This window comes from Oratosquilla oratoria, chromosome 10 (genome assembly GCF_046742065.1).
Source record: "Oratosquilla oratoria isolate Oo_2021 chromosome 10, ASM4674206v1, whole genome shotgun sequence".
Lineage (NCBI taxonomy): Eukaryota > Metazoa > Arthropoda > Malacostraca > Stomatopoda > Squillidae > Oratosquilla > Oratosquilla oratoria.
Genome location: NC_134786.1, coordinates 40654327 through 40669080, shown reverse-complemented (window position 1 = coordinate 40669080; position 14754 = coordinate 40654327). Strand labels below are relative to the sequence as shown.

General features: G+C 38.8%; 1 protein-coding gene across 6 annotated transcripts in view; it reads left to right on the top strand.

Annotated features, from left to right (window-relative positions):
* Coq6 (ubiquinone biosynthesis protein COQ6, mitochondrial) overlaps positions 1-14754 on the top strand; it is a 159979-nt gene that overhangs the window by 56675 nt on the left and 88550 nt on the right. For all 6 annotated transcript variants that reach the window (XR_012966803.1, XM_076191736.1, XM_076191737.1 and 3 more), the window contains one exon: positions 4181-4288. Coding sequence is in view for 5 of the 6 variants with exons in the window: in XM_076191736.1 (XP_076047851.1) it covers positions 4181-4288 (108 nt within the window). In the remaining variant the exon portion in view is untranslated. The remainder of the gene's footprint in view (positions 1-4180; positions 4289-14754) is intronic.

Here is a 14754-nt window from a genome sequence, read left to right as displayed (position 1 = left end):
CCATTATATTTTTCGCTCAATGGTTATATAGACCTTGTCCCACCATACTTGATGATATAGGACCTTTCAATTTTGTCTCCACAATTCCCATTATGTCTGGTTTCTCTATTAACAGAAAGTCATTTAATTCATTTATTCCAGAAATCATACCATCCATGTTTGTGTATGCCACTTTTAATTTTTTTCTTTTCTTCTCTTTTTTGGTGTATGTTTCATTTTTTCTGATGTACCATTTTCTCAGCCTTCTCTTGTTTTTTCATTAGCTTCATTTCTTAGTTTCTTATCTTTCTCCATTTCTTCATCTTTCATTTCCTTTTTTATCCACACATTTTTGTAATTTTCACTATTAGCTAGTTTTGCCACTTTCAGTAGTATCTCTTCAGCTCTCATTTGAGTCCGTAGTTTGATTTTCATTGGCCTATAATGTTTTTCTTTAGAGTATGTGCCCATTCTATGCACATTGTCGATTTCCTTCTCAAACTCTTGACCTTCACCCTGAAGCTCTTTTGGTATTTCCTTTGCAATTTCTTTCTTGTCTTTTTCTTTTTGGTATTTGTGTACATTATGTTTTTCTTTGATACCGTAAACCACTATGCATTTCTTTTTATCCAATGTGTCTCTCACCCAGTTTTCCTTTTCTTTGATTACCTTAATCACTGTTTCCTTTGCATTCTCTTCTACCTGCTGTTGTACTATTTCTTTGAAAGAGATTTTTTTATTTTCATGTTCCTGTTTCCACTGATTTTTATTTCAATAAGATCTGTCTCTTTCATTGATTCTCCCATCTTTTTGATCACTGCTTGTAATTGTTCTTTGACCTCTTCAGTTCTTTGTTTTTGCTTCTATCCTCATTTTCCTTTCTTTCGTTTTCTCTTTTAATTATACTTAGTTCACTTATTAAATCATTTAACTTTGAATATTTCGTTGTTAGTTCTACATAAATTTGTCATCTCTCTGTGCAAAACTCTATAGTCTATTTTTAAATCAATTCTTCCATCAAATCATTGATGTCTTGATTCCTAAGTACACTGCTAAACCTAGTTTCTCTTTCTGTATCCATAACTTTTCCTATTGCTCCCTTTTCCCCTTGAAAGCCCAAAAAAAACATTGCTTTCCCACCTTTGAGTGACGCTTATACACATTCACTTTGGTATCACCCCCAGTGGTGATTCCACTGTACTCATATATAAGCCTCTCTTCGTTGGTTCATTAATTCTTTTATCTTTACTTTCCTCCATTTTGAATACATAACCCTTTCATCCTGAAAACAACAACAAGGCATTTTCCTGATCCCATCGACAAAGCACTAAGTCAGAGCTCATTCACTAGACTTCCTCTCCGACAACATGTGTGCTGCCAGAGCTGAATATTCTGTATATATGTGCTTGATCATGTATGTAGTAACTGGGCAGAGTGCACATGTACCATCTATTGTGTATCCTAACTTGTGTTGGTTTATCATAAATGAGGAATGAGCACAGCAGAGTCTGCTTAGGTGGACTTTGTCCTGTTTAACTTTTTTTTTCCCCCAATGTTAGTATTGACCCCCTTGTATACAGATAGATAGATAGAAATATGGATAGTAAGAGACAGCCATATATCTGGTTTGACTCTAGGCTAGCCAGATTTCTGTCTGATAAGTGTGTTTATATATGTTTCTTTTTTATATTTGTGGAATTTAGTGGGTGTGGTGGAATGGTGTTGTGCACTGCATTATAGTGGTGTTCTGGAATAGGTATTGGTAGATGGTCTTTCTTGTTCTGTAATGAATAGTATGGGGGTTTAGTTTTATGTTTATGTGCCATTTATTTTGTTTTTATTCTTGTATTTTGCTGTTTATGGTGAGAGGTATGTGTCTGCACTAAACCATCTTGCAGTGCAAGCGACATTAGATACATTTATGTTGCATTTGCTAGTCCATTTACATCCATTATGTCCCATTCTTCAACTGGAATTTTTAAATTATAAACTTATTGGACCACAAATATGAGCTTGGTCCCATATCGAATATAACCTGAGTATTATTTCCCTTCCATTGTGGTGATGACCCCCATCCAGCTCACAGGAAACCTCAATGACATCAGGATATTGTTATTCATTTTACCAGATGACAAGAAAGCCCCTTGTAAAGGGGGAGAAGCCTTTGTTTATAGATAGAATTCAGACTGGCAGGGTCAAGAATGACATTACCTCTTCTGACAAGAACAAGTTACTTAATAATTGCAGTTATCCATCTATATACCAAAGGTTTCTTCTCCCTTATAAGGGAGGTAGCCAAGTCAAAAGGCACATATCCACTCCTATCCATCACCCTTTCTTCCTTCCCTATCTTAGCTCCTTATGGATGACGAGTCATCCTCCTGCCCACTGCCCTGGGTTAGAAGCAATCCAGCAAGATACAGTACATCCACAGCAAAGCCACTTCACTTAATCAGCAACCTTACCTCTCCATCCCTTCATGTAGAAAAAGAGAAGACAAGAAGAAATCCCTACGGGCTGCATCAAAATATCATTCACACATAACCACTCCCTACACCCCCATCCCCCACTCCCTCCTATCCTTGCATCACTGTATCATCTATACACAGCCATTCTCCACTCACCACAATCTCCTGCCTTCTCCCTTGCTCAACAGACATTCCCCTTCTTGCTCAAAGCCCCTTTCACCATATCCATCCATTTCATCCTTATTTGTCCCTTCAAGTCCACTCCATCCACCACTGCCTTCCAAACCTTTCTTCACTGATTCTTTTCAGTGTCCAAACCATCCCAATACTCTTTCATCAGCCCTATCTGCCATTACAAAGGATTACAAAGGCAGAGCATGCCAACAGGAGACCTTTTGGTCCATAACTAGGTTGGATGTGAAAAAAATATATAATGATAAAAATAAAATAAAGTAAAAATTATAATATAAATAATAATAAATGAAATAAATGCATAGGTATAGTGAAATACTAAATGATAATAAATTGACAGATAAATAATAATAAATAAAAATCAAGCAAATAATAAACAAACAGATAAATAATAACAAACAATATAGAATAAATGGCAGTCATTACAGCATCTTGCTTAGATGTTTATCTAAATGAATCTTAAAGCTCCAAACTGAACTACTTTGCACTGCCTCTGCAGGAAGTCTATTAACTACATTCATTAACTACACGGTTTGTGAAGTTGTTTCTACCCACTTCCAAATTAAATCTATTTACTGACAGTTTGAGACCATTATTTCTTGTCGGATTCTCATTCAGTGTAAAGATTTTGTCACTTTTGATGTTGTCAATCCCTTTTAGAATCTTAAAGACCTGTATCAAGTCACCTCTAAGTCTACACTTTTTTAGGGAAAACAGATTCATATATTTTAGTTGATTTTTGTATGAATTGTTTTTTATATTTGGAATCAGTCTTGTGGCTCACCGTTGTACTTTTTCCAATCTTTCAATGTCTTTAGTGAAATTCAGTGACCATTCGGAAACAGCATATTCCAAATGTGGACGAACACATCAGCTCTCTGCCTTACCTCCTCGTATATCATTTTATCTAACCTTGCAACCCCTACCATACTTCAGAATTTCATCTCTAACACATTTAAACTTTTCCTCTCTGCCTTTCTTAAATTTCAAGTCTCTGCTCCATACAGTGCCATCAGCTGGAAGTGGAATTATATCTTTTGACTTTGGCTAACTCCCCTGTTAGGAGGGAAAACCCTCAGTACCTGTATGTGTGTATCCATTCCCAAATGATTATTTCTCACGACACATTAATCCCCCAAGGCATTTTCTTACTTCCCACAATCTACAGTTTACCTCCACCTCCACTCCTCCCAATTAATTATTGCAGCTAAATCATAAATTATATGATATTAGGAAGCTGAAGCTTCAAGGATTATTTTGATGTATATCTCAAAAAATGTATGGTCAGCTGTCAAGTTATTGGATATTTTGTAATTGTAAACTAAGATTTTTTATGGTAGTTGGATTGTTTCCTCTGAGCTTCTCATGTATATGTAGTGAAAGGTTGCCTGAACAAGCATTATGCATTGCATAACTGTACAAGAAAATTTGATTTGCTTGTGTTAGATGATCTAACTCATAATTGGATAACATGAGAGAAGAAATGGGTTATTGTATTGCTGAAGTGATTTTGTAAAGCATATCTAATGTATTAATTGCAGATTGGGGCTGATGGAGCTAAGTCAAAGGTGAGAGATGCACTTGGGACAAAGTACTTGACATGGGAATATGACCAGATTGGTATTGTGGCTACTGTTGAACTATCAGAGGTATGTGACATTATGTACTTTTTCTGGAAAGACATGAAGTACTTTAGTGATGAGATATGTTAACTAGAAGGGTTTTTATCTATTGATATTTGAAGACAGTTGTGTGTGGAGAAGAAATTGGGATCAAGTTAAAACTTGGTTTAACATAATTACATTTAACTGCTTGCTTTGACTAATGCTTGTAGGTTAGTAGAAATGGATAAAAAAGTCAAGTAGACTTTGACAACTGCAAGGTGGGTTGAAATGAAATAGAAGGAAATATAAAAAACATGATATCCACTGTGTCTCTGACCCAATTTTCTTTTTCCATAATTACTTCAATTACCATTTCTTTGGCATTTTCTTTCACTTGTTGCCATACTATTTCTTTAAAAATTACATTTTTTATTTTCTTGTTCTACTTTCCATTGATTTTTTATTTCTTGGAGATCTGTCTCTTTGTTTCTCCAATTTTCTCAGTCACCACTTGTATTTGTTCTTTCACTTCTTTTTTCAGAGCCTCATTTTTGTTTTTATCTTCATTTTTCATTCTTTCATTTTTACTTCTGACCATATTTAATTCCTTTTTTAGATCATTTAGCTCCCTGTTAGTCTTGTCTTTAGCTCTTCTTAATCGGTTCACCTCTCTCTACATTGCCCTATAATAAGTTACATTCTGTAATGTATTTTCAGGTCTATTGGTGTTTGAGTTGATTAAAGCTTGGGAGCAGCAGCCAAGTCTCTTATTTTTATTTCACAGCCAAGGCATGCATCCACCTCCACCCATCCCACTCCCATCCATCACTCATTTGTCTCCCTTTCCTCTAAGATCCTTGTGGATGCAGGATCAATCTTCCATCCAATGCCCGTGTCAAAAGCAATGTAGCAAGACAGCACATCCATAGCAGGCCCACACTGCTTAATTTGCTTAGTGACATTCCCTCCTTGTACCCTCATGTGGAGGAAGAAAGAAAGAAAAAAAAAAGAAAAAAAATAATAATAATAATGATAATACTACATACATATACATACAACCTACTAAGGTCATCGAAAGTGGCATTTGAATACTTGGATTAGACCAAAACTGGAATATGCAGCGACACTATGGGCACTCAGTACTAAAAAGAATTCAGAGAGCAATAACAAAGTTGGCATCAGCTCTTTCCAAATTAACATACGAACAAAGATTATCGAAGCTAGAACTACCAACACTAGAGCAAAGAAGAGAAAGAGGTGATCTACTGACTATATATAGAATCATGAAAGGAATGGAAATCCTTTACAGAAAAGATTTACTAAAAAATGACAATGGAAAAACAAGAGGTCATGAAAAGAAACTCAAAAAGGACAAGAAGAGATAGAAGAAGATAGGAAATAGATAGAATAGATAGAAGAGATAGGAAAGATAGATAATAGAAGATAGATAGAGATAAAAGAGATAGGAAAAAAAAGAATAGCTTCCCACACGGAATTCTGGATACAGTATATGGAATAACTTAGATGAAAAAACAGTGTGTGCAAATATTATTCACGATTTTAAGAATAAACTTGATGCTGAAAGATACAAAGATGGGTCACCACGAGCATAGCTTCCTTCCCATATAATACAACTAGGTAAGTACCAAGGGCTTTTTCCCCTATCAAGGGAGGTAGCCAAAGTCAAAAGGCATAATCACACTCCCACCCATTACATTTCCCACTCAACTCCTATCCACCATCGCTCACTCCCTCTTTTCTTGGCTCCTCTTAGATGATGGGTCATCCTTGCACTTTGCCCATAGTCTTGGGTCAGAAGCAATGGAGCAAAACAGCACATCCACAGCAAGGCTGCTTCATTGAATTGGTGCACCCCCTCTCTGTTCCCTCATACAGAAAAAGAGAAGATGGGGAGAAATCCTTTCAGGCTGCATCAAAATATCATTCACACATGGGAAGATATGATAAGCAGAGTCCCTCAAGGCTCTGTATTGGCTCCAATAATATTTGCTTTTTATTGTGAGAATAAACACCTTGTGAGATCGAAACCTTTATTGGTACTACGTTTCGGTTGTTACAGCTTTTTCAAGTACAGACATGACACACACTCTGAGCACATATAAGCCAACAGGGAAGGAACTGGGAGAGGTTATCAGGGAGGGGTGGGTGGTAGGTGGAGGGGGAGGAGGGGGATGGGTGGGACTTGGTGGAGACAAAGGAGGACATTTCGGACAGTTTGTTGAAGTGGACTAAGGGGGACATTTCATACATTTATTTAATGCGGGTAACAGATGGATGATAGGAGGGGCGATGTTAAACATGCCTCTGTTCTGCTCAATGGTTTTGAAGCTTTGAATGGCGGCCGCTTCGAGGCATTTTCTCCTCACCCTGTCTGGTTCACTAAACAGAAGTTCTGCGTTATCCCAATCCATCAGGTGGTCGTTGGTGTTCCGGTGGATAACACAGGCGTTGGTGGTGATGTTGTTCCGGGAATCGTAGCGATGCTCCCGGATCCGGGTCTTCAGGTCACGGGAGGTCTCGCCGATGTATACTTTATCACATCCAGCACAGGGTATGCAGTAGACACCAGCGTTTTTTCCCCACATCTCGTCCTGGCTGTCACTCCTTCTTGAGAGCTCTTTGATAGTTCTGCTGGACTGGCCCACTACCTGAATGTTGCAACGCCCAAGTGTCCGGGTGAGGGTGGCGGTGACGCTGCTGGCTGGAAGGATAAGCCTCCTAGCTGGATCTTTTGTTGGTTCCCGCCCTTCCATTATTTTGAGTGCCTTTTTCTTACACTGGTGGATGATGCACTCTGGATATTCTAATTTCTGAAAAACCTCCTTTATGTGCCTAAACTCGTCCTCTAAGAATTCAGGGCTACATATTCTGAGAGCTCTGAGGTAGAAACCTATGACTACACCTCTTTTAATACTGAGGTCATGGTGGGATGGGAAGTGAGTCAAATCGTCCTTATTGGTTGGTTTCCTGTAGACTGTAAATTTTAAAAAATTATCATGTTTGATAATAAGGGTATCCAAAAATGGAAGGGAATCGTTGATTACTTCCTCCAAGGTGAACTGGATGGATGGCTCAACCTCGTTCAGAGCCGCTTGGAGTTTGGGGATGTCAAACCGTCTGGGGGAAATTAGTAGTATGTCATCCACATAGCGAAGCCATACTACATTGCCAGGAACGATATCTGAGAAAGGCCCTGCTTCTAAAAATTCCATGAACAGGTTGGCAAGGACAGCGCTCAAAGGAGAGCCCATGGCCATGCCAAACCTTTGGTGAAAGTACTGGTCCTGGAATTTGAAATAATTAAATTGGACACAAAGCTGTACTAAATCCACAAAGTCATTGGGGGGAATAGGGAGGTCTATTGTGGGAACTAGTGATTTTAGCCCTGAGGAGGTCAATCGCTTTAAGGGTCGGGACACGTGTGAATAACGAGATCACATCCAGGCTGGCCAGCTTTTTGTTGCGAACAGGAACGTCCTTAATTCTATTCAATAGGTCCCCCTAGTTCCCACACTGACCTCCCTATTCCCCCCAATGACTTTGTGGATTTAGTACAGCTTTGTGTCCAATTTAATTATTTCAAATTCTTAGAGGAGTTTAGGCACATAAAGGAGGTTTTTCAGAAATTAAAATATCCAGAGTGCATCATCCACCAGTGTAAGAAAAAGGCACTCAAAATAATGGAAGGGCGGGAACCAACAAAAGATCCAGCTAGGAGGCTTATCCTTCCAGCCAGCAGCGTCACCGCCACCCTCACCCGGACACTTGGGCGTTGCAACATTCAGGTAGTGGGCCAGTCCAGCAGAACTATCAAAGAGCTCTCAAGAAGGAGTGACAGCCAGGACGAGATGTGGGGAAAAAACGCTGGTGTCTACCGCATACCCTGTGCTGGATGTGATAAAGTATACATCGGCGAGACCTCCCGTGACCTGAAGACCCGGATCCGGGAGCATCGCTATAATTCCCGGAACAACATCACCACCAACGCCTGTGTTATCCACCGGAACACCAACGACCACCTGATGGATTGGGATAACGCAGAACTTCTGTTTAGTGAACCAGACAGTGTGAAGAGTAAATGCCTCGAAGCGGCCGCCATTCAAAGCTTCAAAACCATTGAGCAGAACAGAGGCATGTTTAACATCGCCCCTCCTATCATCCATCTGTTACCCGCATTAAATAAATGTATGAAATGTCCCCCTTAGTCCACTTCAACAAACTGTCCGAAATGTCCTCCTTTGTCTCCACCAAGTCCCACCCGTCCCCCTCCTCCCCCTCCACCTACCACCCACCCCTCCCTGATAACCTCTCCCAGTTCCTTCCCTGTTGGCTTATATGTGCTCAGAGTGTGTGTCATGTCTGTACTTGAAAAAGCTGTAACAAGCGAAACGTAGTACCAATAAAGGTTTCGATCTCACAAGGTGTTTATTCTCACAGTCTTGTCGGCTTTTGACATTGTGATTCATTTTGCTTTTTATATAAATGACATGGATGAACTTCTTTGTAGATGATGCAAAATTGTTAAAGAGAGTAAGTAAAGAGGAAGATTGTAAATCTTTTCAAGAAGACCTGGACATAGTCTGGAAATGGAGTCAAAAGAGTGAAGTGAATTTCAACATTAAGAAATGTAGTATAATGGAATTTGGAAAGAGCAAAAATTGAATCTCCGGTCAATATAAAATTGGTACAAAGGAAGTAAAAAAGTAAACTCAGAAAGGGACCTAGGAGTAACTATCTTAAATGACATGACACCAGACAAACATGTCAACAAATTAGTTGTAGAAACTTTTAACTTATTAAGATCAATGAAAGTGGCCTTTGACTACATGGATGAAGAGATGGTAAAGAAAATACTAGTTACAGTGGTAAGACCAAAATTGTAATATGCTGCATCTCTATGGACACCTAGTGCCAAAAAAAAACATAAACTAGAAAGAATTCAAAGAGCAATGACAAAGATGGCACCAACACTTTGCAATTTGACATACAAGCAAAGATTGGACAAATTCAATTTACCAACCCTAGAACAAAGAAGAGAAAGAGGTGATTTGATAACCATTTACAGAATAATGAAAGGGATAGAAATTCTTGATAGGGATGACCTACTAAAATGGGACAAAAGAGTTACAAGAGGACACGAGAAGAAACTTAAGAAGGACAGTCACAGAAGAGATTTGAAAAAGAATAGCTTTCCACACAGAGTAATAGAAAACTGGAACAAACTGAAAGAGGAAACAGTGAGTGCTAAAACTATACATGACTTTAAGAAAAAACTGGAAGGGGAAAGATACAACAGTGGGTTGCCATGAGCATAGCTCTCCTCCTGCAAGATACAACTAGGTAAAAAAAATACACAACCACTCCCTAACCTCCCCTATCCCCCACCCACTCCCTTCCATGCATCAGAGATCATCCATACACAACCATTCTTCATTTGCCCCTATCACACACCAAACTCTGGATCCCAAGATGGAATTAAAGTACTCTACATATTACAAATTAAAGTGACAGATATTAAATTACTATACATGTTGTCATTATTGCAAATACTTACATTTTTATCCATATTTTTGACACCATGATGTTCTTTACAAATGTTGTTCTGGTTAATATCATACGGTTTTACTTAACCCCTTCCATGTGATGATGCCTACGTTAGCGTCATGAGGTACGAATTGGTGTATGAGGATGCCAGCATCGGTGTCTTGATTATAATTATTTTATAATTGTAGCTGAGTGACCCCATATTCTGTAATCTGGCCTGATCATATTTTTTGTGGTTAGTAATATTCAAAGTGAAAGAGAACGAGTAATGCAGCTGTAACTTTATATTTCATAATACGGGTATTGTGATGCATCAACTTAATTCAGGGAGCTGATGCTGCCCACGAAAATTTGACTCGTATTGAAGAAGTTAACTGAAGGGAGTACCCTATGTTGAAAGACTTTTTTTTTTTTTTTTTTTTTTTTTTTCCATCATTATGAAATCATAAGCCAGGATATTTCATTTTTAAATTCCTTTCTATTTCGTTTCAATCCAGCTTTGCATTTTTGAGTCTGTGGGAAATGAAAAAATTATTATAAGAGCAATGCAGTTTTCAATAAATATAGAATGACACATACATACATTACATGAGTAAGCTATCTATATACAAAAAAATGTTTACCCCCTAATGAAAAGGGTAGCCAGCCAAGGTATGCACCCATCCCTACCCATCCCACTCACCTCTACCATTCATTTGTTTCTCTTTCCTCTTAGCTCCTCATGGTCAGCAGCAATGCAGTAAGACAAAGCACATCCACAGCAGGTCCCTAGTACTTCATTTACTTAGTAGCCCTCCCTTTTTGTCCCTTCACATGAAAGAGAGAGAATCTTATGATAATAATAAATAAATAAGTAAATGTATATACTAAAGGTTTCCTCTTTACAAAGAAGGTAGCCAAGTCAAAAGGCATGCACCCACTCTCACCCATTGCACTTCCATCCATCACCTTTGTTGCCGTCTCAGCTTAGCTCCTCAAGGAAAGAGAGGCAGAGAGAAATAAAGAATTAAATAAAAATAAAGAAATAGATAATATAAATAAGATAGAAAAAATAAATAAGTACAAATACATACATATACCAATGACAAGGGAGGTAGCCAGAGTTGATAAGGGTTAATGATATGGTTTAACATCACAAATTCCCCCATCTCAGGAGGCTTGGGAGGTGCCCCCTTACAGAGTACTTTGTAGCATGGAATTTAATACACCATACCCTTGATCCAACTTTGCTGGTGGCAGGGTTCGAACTGCCATCCCTGTCGACTTTTGCTGCAAGTAACAATGCCCTAACCCACTGGGCCTTCCTTGAGGATCCAAAAACCCGGAAGAAAACATACTGTAAAGACTTTATGGACAGGGAATGGGTGAAAACGATGGAGCATTGGAGCAGGGACATGCAGAGCTTTGAGAGAATGAGAGCTGAGTGTGAAAAGGAGAAAGAAATCTCTGTGTCAGTTGCATCCTTTGAGGACAGTGAACAGTCTTGATTCTGAAGATGCTGGCATGGACACACACAACATCTACTCTGATATTGAAAGTCATGTTTATGTTAAGAAGTGGTGGATGGTGACAGACACAGTCACTCAGCAGCATGATGAATTGCCATGTTAATATCAGCACATCTGTGAAAGTAAACAAAAAGTCTCACCAGAATTTTACAAGACTGTTCACAAACTGAAGAGCTGCTACCACATGTCTGAGTGGCAAGCAGGATCAGCTGTGACCACAATTGGCAACAAGAAGGTTGAATGAAACTGGAAAGCACATAATGAGCCAGAAATTATTGATGTGGACACCCTGCTAGAATCCAAGTGTCAGGGATGCAGGCAAGAGCATTGAAATCATGGTGCTGGATGATATTGTCTAGGAGATCATGAACTTTGATGAACAAATAGTTGCGACTTATTCTAATGAGAGTTCAAAGGAGCAGGGTGCTGGCTCTTTTTCTGTTTAGGGTATCACTGTCAATGGAACATACTGTGCCCCACTGATCATGAGCATTGGTTCTGAGTTCAGGAATTATTTGGCTGCTCTCAGGGTGGCAGTTCTTGAAATCCTGGAGATGGCAAGTGGTGTCACATTTAAAACTATTTGAGAAGATACTTTGTAATTACAGACCAGACAGCTCACAATTTGAAAGTGGATGAGCTATTGGCAAAAAGTCTGGAGTCTGAACACATCCCAGATCACTTGTTCTGCAATGTACACCCAACTCTGATGTTTAATCAAGTCATCACCAAACTGGGCTGAAAGAGAGAACACGCTGAGTAGAGACAAAATCTAATCAAACTTCTACAACAGCAATCGCAACATGTGTGATTGAGCAAGCCCTTGATTGTATAATTTAACTCATAAACCATGACTCTGATCACAAGCCATGGAACCAGGCACATGAATTTGATATCCACATAGCACCTCAACCAAACAAGTCTCTCAGCCTCAACCACGAGTGCTTCAGTAGCCTGAGGAAAGAGGAAATTTGCTATCTACAGAATAATGAAAGGAATGGAAGTTTTAGACAGAGATTTGCTAACTATCTACAGAATAATGAAAGGAATGGAAGTTTTAGACAGGAACGACCTATTAGTGTGGGACAACGGTAAAACAAGAGGACACAGAAAAAAATTGAAAAAGGATAGTTATAGAAAAAACTTGAAAAGGAACAGTTTCCCACACAGAGCGATAAATACATGGAACAAATTAGACAACAAAACAGTATGTGCTAACACTATACAAGATTTTAAGATAAAACTTGATGCGGAGAGATACAAAGACGGGTCACCACGAGCATAGCTCCCCTCCCGTATATTACAACTAGGTGAATAAATACATGAAACAAATTGAAAGAGGTTCCAGAATACAGAATATGATGAGGATGTCTGTGATGTCATACTCAAAGTAGCAACCTCATTCCAACCCCAAGCAGAAGACAATCAGGGTCATTCAGGGTCTATGGCAGTGTGGTCAGGAAAGGAGGAAAGCTACTAGAAATCATATTGGCATGGAACACAAGGCAAGATGACCTGAAGAAACGGTTTGCAGGACAAAGAAATTGCCAATGTGGCAGTAGTTCTGCCAAAAAGTAAGGACCTGGACAAGCTGAAGAGAATGGGAGGACCATTTGCCTCAGCTGCTGGAGTAGATGAGTATGTGGTAGACACTAACAACAACCAGTACACAAAGGTAGAACGCCTGTACCTGGAGGTTTGCTATGCTTGAGACATGTCACTTTCCCTGCAGAAATCAAGTGACCTATTTCACCTCATGAAAGACCACAAGAAGCTTCTAATCACCACCTATGCAGTGAACCTGAAACAATATCTGAAGAACATTATCTCCAATGCAGAGGTGACAATGGAAGACTTTAATGGGGCCATGGACATAATCCTAGATCACATCTGTTGATAGTGTTGGTGACCAATAGCACACTCTGGACACTCAAACTGAACACTATGGACACGCATTCTGGTCTTGCTGTGCTTGGTGTACATTATTATTTGTCTAGTAAATCTGATGTCAATAATATTGAGTTTCCTTACTGTATTCCAGGTCGTTACTAATATTGTGAGGCAATTTTGAGTAATTATCAGTAATGATCTCAAATCATCTAAGCAGTGTATTTTAGCTTCTGAGAAAGCAAACAAGATTCTAGGACTGACTGCGCAATGTATTGACTTCAAAAGTTCATCTCTCATTAGTTCGTCCACATTTGGAATATGCTGTTTCCATATGGTCACCGAATCTTATTAAAGACATTGACAGATTGGAAAAAGTACAACGGCAAGCCACAAAACTGATTCCAAATATAAGAAATGAATCATACAAAACTCAACTAAAACATATGAATCTGTTTTCCCTAAAAAAGCATAGACTCAGAGGTGACTTGATACAGGTCTTTAAGATTCCAAAGGGAATTGACAACATCTGAAGTGACAAAATTTTTACACTGAATGAGAATCTGACAAGAAATAATGGTCTCAAACTGTCAGGAAATAGATATCATTTGGAAATGGTTAGAAACAACTTTGGCAACCATGTAGTTAATGAATGGAGCAAACTTCCTGCAGAGGCAGTGCAATGTAGTTCAGTTTAAATCTTTAAGATTCATTTAGATAAACACCTAAGTAAGATGCTGTAATGACTGCCATTTATTTTATATATTTGTTTATACCCTTGTCTGGGGTATTGGCTGCATGTTATTGTGGCAAAGTAGCATGTAGTTGATACTTTAGGGTCTATGTGGGGTGTCCCAATGGACCAGAGCCACACATCATTTTGTCTGTGATAGAGTAAGTCTTTGTTCACAGAGAAATGATGACACTTTTAATATACTGTGACTGTCCCTCTGTTATGCTGTCCCCCAACCCCTTGTTACTGTCCTGTACCACTTCTCTGAATATTCATTCCCTTTTTTTTTGTCTACCCTGTGGTGGGGGATAGAATGCTGCCACCAAGTATTCACACTTGAATCATAAGAGGTGAGAAAAACAGGTCAGGCATTTGGACTGTGTGGTACCTTATCAAATGCCTTTTGTAGGTCCAGAAAGGCACAATCTGCCCAGCCATCTCTCTCTTTTGTTATATCTATTAATCTCGAGTAGAAGCAGATCAAGTTTGTTGTACATGATCATCCTTGTCTGAATGCAAGTTGATTTGGATTCAGTATAATTTTTTTTTCCACATGTTTAACCCATCTATTTTTGATGACCTTTTCACAAATTTTTGCTACTGTGCTTGTCAGGGAGACCGGTCTGTAATTTGATGGATCTTCCTTGTTTCCTCCCCCATAAATTGGTACAATACTTGCATTCTTCCAGTCCTGTGGCACCTTTTCTTCTTGAAGTGAGAATTTAATTATATTGTATATTTTATCTGTTAATTCCTCAATGCATTCTTTCAGTATCCAATTTACAATTCCATCTGGACCATGTGATTTTCTGACATGG